We start from the raw sequence: 14827 nt of genomic DNA, 5'->3' as shown, positions 1-14827 counted from the left end.
GGCTGACACATGATCAGGGTGACATTGGAGACCTGCTCCTAGGATGGGAACAACTTCACACGTATCAGGCTGCAGCTGGTAATGCTGCCATGTTAATTCCCTGGAAGAGGAACTCTGGAAAATCTTGCAGGTTAAGGGGGTTCACTCACTCCTCAGGGGTCAGGTCAGAGCAGCTGCTGCACTCCAACAAATCCCCCTCTGTCCCCCTCAACTGCACCAGAGCCAGCTGGGTGGGAAAGCCACATGGCACAATGGGTCTCCAGGGAGCAGGGATGGAGTGCCACCCTCAACACAGGGTTCAGCTCTGCAGGCTGCTCTCTGCTCCCTGATTCAGCTCGTACAGCACCAGCATCACCCCTGTGACCAACCCTGCCTGGATGAACACAGGGCACCAACACAACCCACGGCTGCCCAGCCAAGGCAGGGTGAGCAGGCACTGCCATGTCCCTGTCTTGCTGCCATTCCCTGCCCAGCTGAGGCTCTGTGCCAGGGCAGGGCCATAAACCAGCCTGGAGAGGAGCCCGAGGCTGCAGGGAGCGGCTGGAGGCGCCGGGGCCGTGCGTCAGGGCACGCAAGGTTTGAGCAGAGCCAAGCCCTGCCAACACGGCCCAATGCAGGCTCGTCACAGAAAATGGGGCTCTGCAAAATCCCTCTGCAGCAGGGCTGCACATCCCCAGGCCACCTCCACACCCCAGTTCCACCACAGCCCGGGCAAGGGGGCACGGGCAGCACGCAGAGCTGTCAGCCAGGCTGCCACGGGCTCACGCGTGTCTGAGGTTCTGTAAAAATAATTAAAAAGCAATGGATGTGGAACAAATAAATCTCCATTTAGGATAGGGAGCGCACTTCCCTGCCTCCCAGCCCTGGTGATTCATCAGGGCAGCGAGACAGACACCTCATCTCATCAGGGTGTGATTAGTGGGGGACAGGGCCCCAGTAATCCTTTGTTGCCTACATTTTTACTTGTCCTAATGACAAAAACCACTGGCTCTTCTACAACCCCCAGGAATACAATTCATCACCTCTGCACAGCCCCGGCCAAAAGCAGGTGATGCTGCCTGGGAAACCTCACACGATGGGAAGGATTAAATTGTGGGATCAATGGAAATTACATCCCTGCAGCCTTCACCTCCAAAAACTCCAAAGGAGTGGCAGCACCCTCTGCTTCACCCCAGCAGCAGGATGGGATGGTGCACAGCTGCATCCAGTGCAAAAGCTTCAGCTGCCAGTGCCCTCCAGCCCAGCAGCAAGATGCCATGACCAGCAGTGACACACTTCCCCTTCCCAGCCTGACTCAAGGCTCCCATGTAATTAGTGATGAATGTAAATAATACAAACAACCATGTAAATAATGCAAACAGCTCAAATCGCTTCCCTGCCCTACAGTCCCCTGCTGTCACCCAGATACTGCGATGACAGGCAGGGTAGAACTCAGTGTGAGTGGCCAGGGACATTTAAATGATGCACAGCACCATGTGCAGGACAGGCCAGCAAAAACAGAGTGCTGCCTTTTGGTGCCAGCAGTACTATCTAGTGGGTTCTGCTGGAAAAGAAAGGCAAAGAAAACCACATAGAGGGGTAAAAAAAATCACTGTATGAATTCATGGGTCACACTCAGCCAGGCAGGAGCTTTGCTACAGAGGCAGCAGACAAAAGCCAGCAGCATTGTGGCTCTCCCAGGCCCCTTTCCTCCTTTCCCAGCCACAATCCCATGGATGCTCCTTCTGTCCTGGTCCAGGCCCCTTTCCACTGCACTTGCCCTGCCACAGGGAAGAGTTGTGCTGCTCCCTATCACCCATTTCATCTCCCCAGTAAAGCACTTCTGTATTTCTTTTCCCCTCTTCTGTGATCTTGTGATCACTGACTGGTCTAATTGTTTCCTCGTGGTTAACTGACACCACTGTTTTCCTTAGCACCCTGGAGAACAAACTGCAGTATCAAAAATAAGTTGGTTTTAGGCTGCACTGATTACAAGTGATGTTTTTTCCCCTCCATACATCTGAGCAGTTATTTGTACAGCAAAGCCAGGCTTTGGGCTGGACCATGGCTATGCAGCATGATTCAGTGAGCATTTTTTCTGCACTAAGACTTGACTCACGGTTTTGACTCACAGTCAAATACACAAAAGTATCCAAAAAATGAGGCCTTCCTTATAGCACTGACAAAACTCACCGGGTAAAGCCAAATAACTACATGTTTACTCATAGCTTGTGTTGCAGAACAATGAGTTCCTTCATGCTATGCCTTCCACAATGCCACTCACTGCTTCAGCCAGAGCATTCTGCCCCTCTAAAGAGCTCTGAGCTCTCCCCTGGTGACAGCAGCACACAGAGGATATCCAGCATGGATACACAAAGAGATATATCAGAATGTCACTGTATCTGCACAGCCACACCAGGAGCTCTGAACCCCTTGGCTGATTTCAGTCTCTTTAAACCCATCAGTCTCCCGTAGCTTTCACAAAAATGGGCTTTTGGTAGTGGGGAGAAAAGCAAATAACTCACACAGTGCCTGGGCTAAACTGTACCATTACACTGGTTCTTACTAGACACCAAAACTCTATATGAGATTTCAAAAAGCTTCGCTTCAGATTTGGGCTTTTTTTTAAATCTTGGCCAGACACAAGATTCAAACACAGACAACTCTGTAAGTATATTTTAAGTGTATTTTGAAATGTAAATTTTTATGTATGTCTATATATATATAAGTATATATAAAAAGTTAAAGTCTATTTTAAAACACCAGAATCAGCTATATTTCCCTGAAATCTGCAAACAGTCCAACCATGACCTAAAGTTTCTGACGACCTGGCAAGGGCTGCACATTCCCAGAGCCCTTTTCCTCGTGTGGCTGGCTTCCAAGGGGCTTGGGAATCGTGTCCCCTACTCGAGGGACAGCAGATATCCAAAGCCTTTCCAGATGTTTATCTTGGCAACCTCAAACATTAACAAATCCCATTAGCAGTCTGGCCACATCTGGATCTTGCAGGTGTGCAGGTGAGGACAAAACAGGAAAAGGTCTTGCGGGTCAGTGGGACCACTCCACCCCTGTCCTTCAGATGTGATGCTGGATGGTGATCCCTGGCTTTGACTGCACTTTCATCCACGTTGCTGTGCCATCAGAGAAGCTCTTGTGTTGAATGAACAGTTCAGATCAGCCGAGTGTGATGACCCAGCACATGGAGCACTCAGCACCCCAGCACAACCCTCGAGGGGCTGAGCTCAGTGTTTTGGCAGGGCACATCTTCACGGATCAGGGCTAAACTGCCAGCCTCCAGTGGCACCAGGGATCGAGCAGCTGGCACGTTCTTGGGTGAGGGACAACACCCTGGGGAGCACTGTGCTGACAGAAGCAGGATATTCTATATCCCTGCAGGAGAGAGCATTGGCTCATGTCTCCCACCCTCCTACCCCATATCAAACCCCTATGTCAAGTCTTACCACACAAAAATTCTCCCCCAGAACATTAATTGGAATTCCAGTAGCCCTTCACCCTTAGAAGGATTTGCATTTTAGGAAGCAGCAAGGAAACAACTGTGCAAATTCAAAGGAGACCTTGACACCTCCAAAATGAAATTCCCAATGGCAGCTGCTGCTGGCAGTTACTTGATTGCTGCTCTTTACTCATCAGAGCACACCTTCCATGTCACCTGCTCCTCTTATGGCCTCACATGAAGGTTCTGTGCACACAACCTGCACCCATTAAACCATTCCATGGCCACAGGACAGAAGGGGAACAAAGTTTAAGGAACTGGAAGGATGCGTCAGTTCGTGTCTGTACCTACAATATCCAAGGGCACAAGGAAAATGGGTCAACTTCAAGACTATATTCTAAACCTTAAAGTTAGCCAAAAACCCAGACAACTCATTGAGAAATATTTATGAAAAACATAGCCCTGAAAGCCAGTCTTGAATTATTCCATTTTTCTAATGTCGATAAATGTGATGCTTTTCATTCTGAGGATTTATATTAATGTTGCTTTATAAATGAAAACCAGTGCCTGTCCTAGATAAATATAGATGCAATTTTGATCCATATTCTGAAGGGTATTTCTTTCAAATCACCCTCTCTATTTAGCTATCCTAAATGTGGCAGCCCGGAACATTACAGTGCTGAAGAGCTACTAAATTACTAGCACAGAAATTCTTGCAATGTTTCTAACCCCAGAATTGCCACTAATGCAAGAACACAATTAGACCGAGCATTTACAGAGCACAACAAATATCTGACTACATGGTGCTGTTGTATAGTAGCGGAGGTTGAAACCTTCCAATAAACCAAAGGGATTTATTTTGGGGAATATGTGTGGCCACATATTCTAAACAGCTTAGACAGACTCAATCAAAACTCTTTGGCAAAGCAGATGTGCAGGCAGCCCGTCAGAGGCATGCAGGCAGTGTCTGATGCATGGGGAAAGCGTGCTGGGATGCTGTGGGTGGTTCATATCCGACGAGAACATTCACAGCTCGCTGCCTGGTGAGCGAGCGCACGGCTCGCTGCGGCGGTGCACCAGCTGGGAATTTCTGTGTTGGTTCAGCCAGAAGCTGCAATAACCAGTCCCTGTGGAACCCGGAGTCAAAGACTACACAAAATCAAGTTGGTTGGCGTTAACTGCCAAAACAGACACTTAAGGGCAGCTTGGGGCAATGATCCTGCTGCTCCTCCATCACGTCCACTGACAGTGAACCACGCATGCTGCGCCCAACTGGGAAAATCAGGGCACGGACACATGGATGAGATGGCTGCAGCCCAAGCTCCCTTTCTTGACTCAAGCACCCCAATGGCTCACTGTAGAACACTGTGCCTGAGTGGGAGCAGCACCAGGTCAGCCCTTTGGCAGAGACAACATGCAGCCTCTGTTGTCACAGGCTGGGTGTGACACTGTTCATCCCCTCCCATTCCCTCTGGAGCCACCCTTACCTCCGTCAGCGTAGGTCTCGGTGCCGTAGCCATCCTGCAGGCCATTGTTCCATGTACCCTCGTACTTGGCTCCGCTGCTCATGCTCTGCCTCGCGCCGTACCGTCCCTTAAAGCCATGGGTCCACTCGCCTCTGTAAACCCACCGTCCTTTGGTCTCGATTCCCAGCCCGTGCCTCTTGCCTTGGGACCAGTAGCCTTCGTAGGTGTTGCCACTGGGCCACGTGTATATGCCCACCACCTCGAAGCCGTAGTTCCAGGAGCCCGAGTACTCGCCCTGGCCCTTGGGGCCGGTGCAGATGCCGTGCCCGTGGGCTTTGCCCCCCTCCCAGCCCCCGCAATAGGCGCCTCCATCATCGAAATCAAACCTGCCGCCGCTCATGGTGCCCTCCGGTGCCCCTCAGCCGGGCAGCGTTCCCAGGGGCAGCGCTCCGGGGCTCCCGCATCCCCGGAGGGAACGGGCTGGGCGCCGACAGCGGCCGCTCCTGCCTCGCCTGGCCCGGCCGAGGGGCTGGGGCACGGGAGGAGAGAGAAATTGGACGAGAGGGAGGGGAGAAGGGCGGGCCGAGCTCCAGCCCCCCCGGAGGGGCAGCCGCTCCGCGCCGGTACCTGCCCCGCGGGCACGGGCATGGGCCGCCCGGGGAGCCGCCCCGCGGCAGAGGGAGGGATGGGGATCCCGATCCCCGAGCAGAGGGAGGGATGGGGGTCCCGATCCCCGCGGCGGAGAAGGGATGGGGGTCCCGAGCCGGCCGCTCTCCCCCGCCCGGCCGCCGCCGCCCGCCCCGTCCCTTCCCGCTCTCCTCCCCCGCCGGGAGAAAGGTCAGCGCTGCCCTAACAAGGCCATCGGATCCCAGGAGCTGCTCCCAAAAATAACCCCCCTGGAGCCCGGCCCCCGCCTCGGGGCCCTTTTATGAAGGAGGGGAGAGACACATCCCACCCCCCCGCCGTCCCCCGCCCCGGGCAGGGATCCAGGCGGAGAAGAGGCTGGGAAAGTAAATGTCTGCTTAAAATAGAGCCTGGGAAGGGGCCGCCGCTCCCCCGGGCCGGCAGCCGCTGTCCCGCTCCGCCGGAGCCCCGCGGGATGCGGGGACGGAGCGCCCGGGGCCCGGTCACTCACACCGTGTGTAACCGGGCAGAGGTGGAACAGGCAGTGAGAGCACAGCCAGCCCCTCTGCTACTTCCGAAAGTGACCTTCCAGAGCTGCTTTAGGACAATGAAAGAAGTTCAGTAGTAGTCCTTTACCCCTCTCTCCCAAACAACAAACTTCCCAAATTTCCTTCGGTTTAGCAGCCTGCAGCATAACTCGGTCTGTGTGTGGAAAAGATGGCAGACAGCTGCAGACACACGGAGTAGTGACAGGACACCTCCTGTGTAATAATGTCATCAAATACAGATGGCAGAGGACAAGGGCTGAAAGACCAGCTAACAGGCTAATCCAAGGCCTCTCTTCTTCCAGCACACCCATCCCACTCCTAGAAAGACACTGTCCCAGAAAGACCTCGGAGAAAAGACCCTCCCTTACTGACCACCAGGCTGAGAAGCTGCAGGAGCTGTGGGGTGTTACCAGCTCTTTCAAGGGAGATCCCAAAACCCCACCGAACTCTGGGGCAAAGCTGCCACAGACAGTGGTGGATTTGGACTCAGTTTTTCAAATTTCAACCTCCACCCTGGCATTTCTAGGAAGAAAAGGCACAGAGGAAGCACAGAATATATAACTGCAAGAGAAGCTCTGTGTACGGATAGCACATAAACACGGAACACCTGCAGGCACAGGTGAGAAGGATCAAGTTAGAAAGTTAATTACAAAGGGCTTCACTTTTATTCAGCCACAGGAAGGAATGAGCTCTTTGGTAACGGACTCCAACATGACTCAGAAATGCCACTTGGCAGAACCAGTCCTCTAAAGCCTTCTTTAAAAAAAAAAGTCTGATTTTGAAATTGGCTCAAGTTATTTTTTTTTGTTGTTTTAAACTAAGTTTTTAGACTACTTAGGCAAGTTTTCAAGGTTCTTGCTGCATGATTAAGGGCCATAAATTCACATTTTCTTAAAGCAAAACCAGAAGGTTTTGCTTTATGGTTTCTGTGAAGACCAAAACATCTGAAAACTACTTGTGGTAACAGAAGAGAAAGTGTTAAGGCAGTGGTTACAGAAACTCATGGTCTCCTATTCCATGGTGTTCCAGCACTTACAAGCCCAAAGATGTCGTAACTGTCCCAAGAGGATGCCAGGCTCAGGACTATGTAATTATTTACTTAGCAACTTTTCCTAATTACACAGCACAGTTGTGAACTGATTGCACACTTTGTTAAAACATTAATAACTTATGCAGATTTTGGCATTTAAAGAGCTCTTGTTGAGCACCAACAAACCCACACACACTTCAGGAAGCACTGACAGTCTGTGTGCACAAAGGCACCACACAGAAATGAGAAGCACCAACAAAATAAGAGCTGCTCTTATTTCTTCATTTTGGCAGAAAAATTCCCATTTTCCCTGAAGACTGAGCCAGCTGCAGCAGCGAGCCCCAGACTGGGGCTGACCTCTAGTGGCACTGCTCATTCCTTCTCGGTCAGCAACAGCTCACATTTTTCTATTTTTACATCTCCTGGATTTCAATCCACTTTAACACAGTACTGAGCAATGGACACTGCAATCCTAAACCCTGCAGTACAAGTCTGTGGTCACTAATGAATGAAGTGCTAAAAGCAGTACAGTCTTGAAAGGCACTTTCAGCCCCACGACAGTGCTGTGGTTGGAATTTGCATTTGAGAACAGTTAAGAATAATTATTTGAGAAATAAAGTAATTCTGCACTTTGTAGCCCAGTTTTGTAGACAACAGTTACCAAAAAATCGCCTTGAATTCAGAACACAGGTGGCAGAAATGCAGCTATTTCAGAGCACAGAAAGAGATGTGGGACACAGGTACATTCTGCATGGTGCAGGTGACACTTCAGAACTGGCAAAACAGTAAATTTAAATGGCCACTTGTTTGGAGACACCAGATGCTGCCACAGAAATTGCAAAAAATCCCCATGAGAAACACCAAATGATTTTGCAGGAAAATGTTTGTGTCCATTCTTTCTCCACATCTTACATCTCAGAAAGTTGAGGTACCACAAATAGTAAAGGCAAAACAAACACAAATTTCTCACCCTCAACAAATTATATTATTTGATGGGATGCTCCTTTGCTGGACACTTATAAAAGAGACACTGTGCTGATGCACACTATGTATGGAGAGAGTTGCTTTCTTCTGAAGCAGTAAATGCCAGGAGAATGCAAAGCTGGACAGGGCAGCTAAAGTGATGATGCTTTAGCAAGACTGGAGCGGAGACAGTGCTCAAGATTTCCCTACAGCTGACAACTGTTCACTCCAGTCTATGGGTTTTAATGCTCTACAGGACTTGGTCCTATAGAGTAGGCTAAAAAAGAAGCTAAAGAAACCCCAAAACTGACAGACAGTGTATGAATTAAGACCACTGAAACGAGCAAATTCTGGTTTGCTCACCATAACAAATACAGTGAGCAGAGCCCTTGCCCTGACTTTTCCTTTGGTTAACCACAGCAGCAACTCCCCTGAAGAATGCAGGGTGTGTCTCGTGCACACACGTCTCTAAGGCCGGTTGGAAATTCAGTGAAAGGTTTGCTTTCCACTTTTACAGTAATAGTACTTAGGGGAGGGTAGGAGATATTCACACTCCTTTATGCAATAAAATCAGAGGCACAAGCATCAAATACCACAAACCTGAGTCCTACAACCTGAGGTCAAAGTGATTTCAAAGGAGGTGAATGACACCAAGTGTCTCACAAGAAGAGCTTTAATCACTGAGCAATCTAGGGACTCTTCTCCAACAAAACAAAAAGAGGATTTTGGAAACAAAGTAGAATTAAGTGTTGGGTCTCTTAAGTACAGGCAGGTATGCTCTAGGTTCATTTACCACATTATCTATTCCATACTTAAATTACAATGCTGAAACTAAACCGTTTGTCCAGCTTAAATAATCAACATCAGCTGAGATGCAAAGAAGTGTTTTTATTGCAAGCACAGTGAGCAGGGAGTGGGTTGCATATTCACATGATGTGCCTGAGGGCAGATTTAAACCAGCCACCCTTCTGGGTTTAGTGCTCATTGCTGTCAGGTGTACATCATTTCTGCCATGTGAGACATTTTCTTTGGAATATACAAGTAATACTCCATGTATCCTGAAAGATCTTCGATTGTCACATCATCCACAAAGGCCCTGGCTTGCTCAGAGCAAGAGCGTGGAGAACTTGAGGGAGTTCTTGATGGCAAAGGCTGGGAGTGATCCTCAGAAACCGTTCTATCAGGTGCCAGCGGGAGGGTGTTCTGCAAGCCAGAGAATTTGTACACTTCCATATCTTGCCACAGTTTGCACTGACAGGCTTTATCTGCACATGCACATGGCTCACTCGAGTTCTGCTTGCACACAGACTGGAAGTCAGAAAGCTCTGTAGTCTTTAGGCTTGTTTTGGATGCTGGAGAAGCTGCAGCTGGAGAGTTCTTCTGAGTGTTCTCTGATGTCAGCTGTGCCACAGAAACTCCCAAAGACTCATCAGCTCCCTTGTAGCCAACGTCGGGAGTGACGCTGCAGTGTTCATGCGCACATGCTTCCTTTGGGACTGGCACCCCAAACCCACTGCTGTCCTCCTGGGCGTCAGCCTGGCTCTTCTGCACCAGCTGGCTGCATGTGGAATGTGATTTTGTGCTGCAATGGATAAACTTTGGAGGATGAAGAATTGGAGACTTGGAACGCCTGCGACGCTGGGTTCTCACAACTCCTCTCGAGGGCTTCTTCACAGACCTGCCAGGGAAAGACACAAAGGGAATGAAGAGTCACCAAAATACTTATTGCTGGGTTATAAGTAACACTGGGCAAAATCTCTCCTGCATTTATATTGCATGCACAAGCTTTAGGTTTGGAGTATTTGCTCAGGGAAGTCTGCTCTCTTGGAATTTGACTTAGTTCTAGACAAGCAGTTGTATACAATACAAAAGGAACACCACGGAAATGCATCTCAGAGAGTGGGCTTTAAAGGTCAGAAAATGAGTAAAGCATGTGAGACATGACAAAATAATTGCTACAAGAACAAAGCACAAGAAAAGAGCACAAAACTAATGACTCAAGAGCAAAGGATGGTTTGGTTTCAGATGAGCATGAAGTTCTGCAGAGATACTCTAGAAACCAATTCTTTATTTTAATCTAGTTCCCAAGGCACAGTGACAGCTTCTGCAGGGTCAAACAAGGATTGAAAGAGATGCATTCATGATTGTCTGATTCCAAACCAGCAGCTCACATTTGCTTTGAGAAAAATCTACAATGTTTAGCCACCTATAGGTGACCAGCATTTCCTTTCAGTTCACATAACTGTAAAGAACAGCAGTCATTTATGAAGAGAAAAAGCTGCTGTGAGTATTTCATAAAGTTCTCTGGTAAAGACAATTCAGGTCTCTTGTTTAGAGGAGCACCAACTAGAAACTGTCTACTTAATATTCCTTTTCAATGCAGTATCATTTGAAATAGTCTGATAATCCCAAGCTTCTCTTACCCATGCCAGGTTTCCTTAGAAGCACACACATTCTTAGGTTTGGTTTCATCTGCCACTGTTCTAACTATTGCTCTGGGACTTGTCCCATCACCCACAGAGAGAGAAGTGGTACATCTGTGAGAGACAGAATGAAGAGTTAACAGCCTGCACTGGTTAGCATTACGATTATGAAAATAAACCCTTGTGCATCTTTTCTCCCAGAAAATACTACTCCAAATAATTTAGAATACATCTTCAAAGACCTGCCCACAAAGACCCAAATCAGAAGGATGAGTGTTGACACGCTCCTATCTCCAAGGTTTGTGTAACAGACCCTTGACCGAGAGATGCCATTCACAACTCTGCTGCAGAGCCAACCCCACGTGTCAGTGACAAACACACACAATGGCCAAATTTCAGCTTCCCAGGAGAGGGGAAGGCAGAAACACCACCACTGAAGAAACACGTCTCTTTTTCCAGAGACAAATAAGCCATTCTTTCCTAAAAATAAATGTTCTTTGGACATAAATAGACTTTGTTTAGCTGAAGAACACTTAAGCCTCTGTCTAACATAGCCTGTCAACATAAGCTAAAACTCTTCATACTCCTGCAAGTTGAATCATTTGAGCCACAGAGTTGTGTCAGACCTACAGCTTCTATTCCAGGCAGGGGCCTTAGTAGATTTACTAAATTTTCTGGTGCTGTGAATTCATTCCACACTCCCATTTTGAAGGACTCGCAATAACCCGAGAACAATTCTTTCAAGTTGCAACTTCACATATTACACTGGAAGTCCCAAGAAAATTATTTTCTAAATCCTATGCTAAATCAGTTTGTAAACAGGACAGATTCCCTGAAAAGTGAAAATGAGTCCCCACACACTGATCTAGCATGGGGTTAAGAGAATCCAAACTATTAATCAAACTAATTTCCATTTAAAGGACAGTGAATACAGAACACAAGATCAAAAGGCACCAGTAAAAACTCCAAAGTAATCAAATACACCCAGCGGGAGGATGGTACTAGAGATACTGAAGAAATGAGAGGTAATTCATTACTAAAGAGTTTAATTACTTAAACAAAAGATAACTTTAGAACCCCATCTATTCACAATCTCAGCTCTGTGGTAATTGTAGTTACCACCTTGATGCTGCCTTACCTGCCCTTTCATTTCAGTGACAGTGTAATTGCATCACTGACAACAGCTAATGGGATCCTAGATTCTACAGGTAATATGCAATGGTGCACATTTGTCAGCAGAAAAAAACATTATATGGAAGACTTCCTTTATTTAATTTCAAATAAAAATTATCATTACCAACAGAAGACATGTGGTGCTTGCGTTCTGCCACCTGGGACAGTGGAGGTAAGTGCCATGTGTCAGATCTCCACAAACCAAGACAACACAAAAAGCATTCTTTCCCATTTAGTGATTCTGGTTATTAATAGAAATTTTGTGACAGCAATGAAAATAGTTTGTGTGGGAATCATGCACTGAATCTAATGCTCTTCCTTACTGACATGGAAAGAAAGTTTCTCTCCTGGGAAAAGATGTGATTTTAATCTCATGACAGGCCTTCAGAACCATGGCAAAATGCTAACTTCAACAGCAGAGTTCTAGTCCTATGGACTCCAGTACTGGTAACCTCTGGCAGCCAGATTCATGCCAAAATTCATTTCAGGCACATTGTCAGCTGATCACGATTATGAGTTTTCTTTCAAACCTGCTGCAAGCTGACAACAATCAAAAAATTTACAATTCCTTAAGAAGTGCAGTCTGCAGGTAGTGAATTTATTTATTTCAGTCTGTTTAACTACAATGAAAGCTTTCTGTGCCTAACCTTTTGAAATTACCTCATTCCCTCAAATTTCACAGCAAGGGTGTTCCCTTTGACTCCATTTGTAAGATGTTATGTCTGTCCCTTCCTGTGCTGTTACTCACCCAGCTGTGTCAACTCTCAGCTTTTTGAATGCTGTCTGCAGGCTTTCCTCTTCTCCATCCTTAGTTTCTGATTTCATCATTGGGATGGCCAGGAGGTGATGGAATTACCATGTACTGCTACAATCAGAAAAAAGACACATGAAAATAAGGGTCAAATCCTTGTTAAAAACATTAGTTGCCCAGCAGCACCATAATACGTGAAAATAAACTCAAAATAGCACACTGAGCACACAAAGCTGAGGTCATTCTAGTAGAACATTTTTGAAAGCTGACTCAGAACAAGCTTTATGATACCCAAGAACGAAATGAACAGTCTCTTGTACAATTGGAGGTGAATTAACAATCCAAAGTCAAATTTAGTGTCAATAGCATCTTGCACATACATTACAGCCCAGCCAGACTATTCCACTTGTCTTACAGTGCGACCAGAATAATTGTAGAAGAGGTGAAAGTGAGCTAGAACAACACTATTAGAAACAGTCAACCTTCTACAACTCTTCTTTCCAAATTTGGGACTCAGTGTTACACATACACTTCAAAAAAACTCAAACCAAGAGATTTTTCTTAAAACAAGATAAAGTTTTAAGCCAAACAAAACTTTTTAGCCTTATGTCTAGGTCCCAGCAACAGCTACACAGTCCTATCAGAACATGGTATTATGATTACAAATAGTTGTTGAAATTTACCAGTATCAGCTTGTGAACAAGAACAAATGCAAACAAATACAAAAAGCAATTTGAAAGCCAGACTTTAAATTAAAAAAAAAAAAAAAAAAAAAAAGAAGGCTGATTTTTCTTTTAATCTGCCCTGGCCATCATTTAATCTAGCTACAAAGGACTTCAAATGTTTCTAAATTTGATGCTCTTTGGGTTTGCTGGAGGTCAGGCCCCAGTGGTGTACCCCAGGAACAGAACTGTCCAGTCCTGTTTAACATCTTCATTAATGACCTGGATGATGTCATTAATGACCTGGATGATGTGGCAGGGTACCCTCACCACATCTGCTGATGCCACCAAACTGGGATGAATGGCTGAAACACCATTGGGACCTCAACAGGAACCTCATGGACTTCAGCAAAAGGAAACACAAAGCTCTGTGTGAGGTTTTTTTGTAGCAAGGAAAAGAACTCTCTCTTCACTGAGACCTTTTTTGTCTGAAGCTGTGCAGCTCAGTTACTCATGCAGAGGGATGGGGGAAATCTCTGTTCCCTCGCCCTCTCACTGCAGCTGGAGGTGGCAGCTCTGCCTCCCCACTGCTGCTCTGGCTGCTCACTGTGCTGTGATTTCACCTGGATTGCACACAGCTATGATGACACACACAGAACGATAATGGAGCATAACAATTTCAAGGCACGTGGTGTCCAATGAGTCAGACAGGGAGTAAACAGGAGAGGAAGCAGCTTAAACACTGACAACATGATGCTCATCTGAGCAAGTTACTATTTCATATTTTCTCTTAGCCAGGTATTACTACTATGGTGAAACAGATGGTCTTCACTTCACTTTTATTTCCTGGCCCCCAAGTCATCCTCAGATGATTCTTTGAAATGGAAATAAAAAACCAGGCTATATAAGTTTGGGGTGTTTTTTTAACAGCAAACTCCTGCATTACATTGCCTTAGCAGGAAGATGAAAGTAAAAAGTTTTAAAATCACAGTACATTACTCAAAATACAGTATCAGTTTTTAGACTAAATATTTTATCGTGCTGCCCTTCATCACCAACACTGCAAATCCTCAAAACAACGCAGAATTCAGATAGAAGTCTCTCTGGGTGATAACGAAGTATAAGCTTAAGCATTTTAGATGCACGCGCCAACGAGCACACACGTAAAAAAAAAAAAAAAAATCAATTACTGTGAACACGCACTGAAACTTACGGTTTTTACCTCCCAGGCTTTCCTACACCTTTCCCTTTCCGTTTCATTTTCGGCTGTTTCCCAGCACCGCCGCACTGCCAGCGCACCGAGCGCAGGCGATGGGACAGGCGCGGGCACCGCCGTCCCCCGCGGGATAACGACGGGCCCGTGCAGGGACGGCCACGGCCCAGGGGGCGGCACACGGGCCGCGGGACAAGAACCTTGATATGTTTAATTTTTATTTTGTGTTTTTTCATTCTGTATTTTTAACCGCTCGCAGTTCCCTCCCCAGCCCTTCCCGCCCGCAGCCCGGGCAGCCCCAGCAGCCCCCTCCGCTACCCCGCGGCCCCGCTCCGGGGCCGGGCCGTGACTCAGCACGGCCCCGCGCCCGGCGAGGCTCCCCCAGCGCCCTCCGCCCTCACGAGGGGACCGGCGGCGGGAACCGCGCGGGAAGGTCTCGCCGCGCGGACACCACGGCGCTCACCGGCCCCCGGGGGGAGCAAGGGAGACCCGCGCAGGGGACTGGGATGAGGACGAGGATGGCCGCAGGGACGGGAGCGCA

At 47.5% G+C, this 14827-nt stretch overlaps 2 protein-coding genes across 8 annotated transcripts in view; both read right to left on the bottom strand.

The window, feature by feature from the left end:
• The window catches only part of JPH2 (junctophilin 2), a 31737-nt gene extending 25955 nt beyond the window's left edge, over positions 1–5782 (bottom strand). For 2 of the 5 annotated variants that reach the window (XM_041478692.1, XM_041478693.1), the window contains exon 1: positions 4921–5782. In XM_041478692.1, coding sequence (XP_041334626.1) covers positions 4921–5299 — 379 coding nt within the window. In that variant the 5' untranslated portion in view covers positions 5300–5782. The other 3 variants (XM_041478696.1, XM_041478695.1, XM_041478694.1) reach the window with 3 other exon arrangements.
• A 3150-nt stretch (positions 5783–8932) lies between these two features.
• Positions 8933–14820, bottom strand: LOC121359661 (oxidative stress-responsive serine-rich protein 1-like). 3 transcript variants are annotated; one of them, XM_041478771.1, is made up of 4 exons: positions 14287–14820; positions 12409–12522; positions 10488–10601; positions 8933–9742 (listed from the first exon to the last, which is right to left on the bottom strand). In XM_041478771.1, the coding sequence occupies exons 2-4, from the start codon at positions 12486–12488 to the stop codon at positions 9055–9057; spliced, it is 882 nt and encodes a 293-aa protein (XP_041334705.1). In that variant the 5' UTR covers positions 12489–12522; positions 14287–14820; the 3' UTR covers positions 8933–9054. The 3 variants fall into 3 exon arrangements, with proteins under 3 accessions (XP_041334705.1, XP_041334704.1, XP_041334702.1); XM_041478770.1 differs by having other exon boundaries at positions 12409–12525; positions 14296–14820; XM_041478768.1 differs by having other exon boundaries at positions 12409–12525; positions 14287–14819.
• Between the last annotated feature and the right edge of the window lie 7 nt (positions 14821–14827).

This window comes from Pyrgilauda ruficollis, unplaced genomic scaffold (genome assembly GCF_017590135.1).
Source record: "Pyrgilauda ruficollis isolate IOZ18807 unplaced genomic scaffold, ASM1759013v1 scaffold46, whole genome shotgun sequence".
Lineage (NCBI taxonomy): Eukaryota > Metazoa > Chordata > Aves > Passeriformes > Passeridae > Pyrgilauda > Pyrgilauda ruficollis.
Note: the sequence above shows the minus strand (reverse complement) of the source record. Positions and strands in the feature narration are given on the sequence as shown.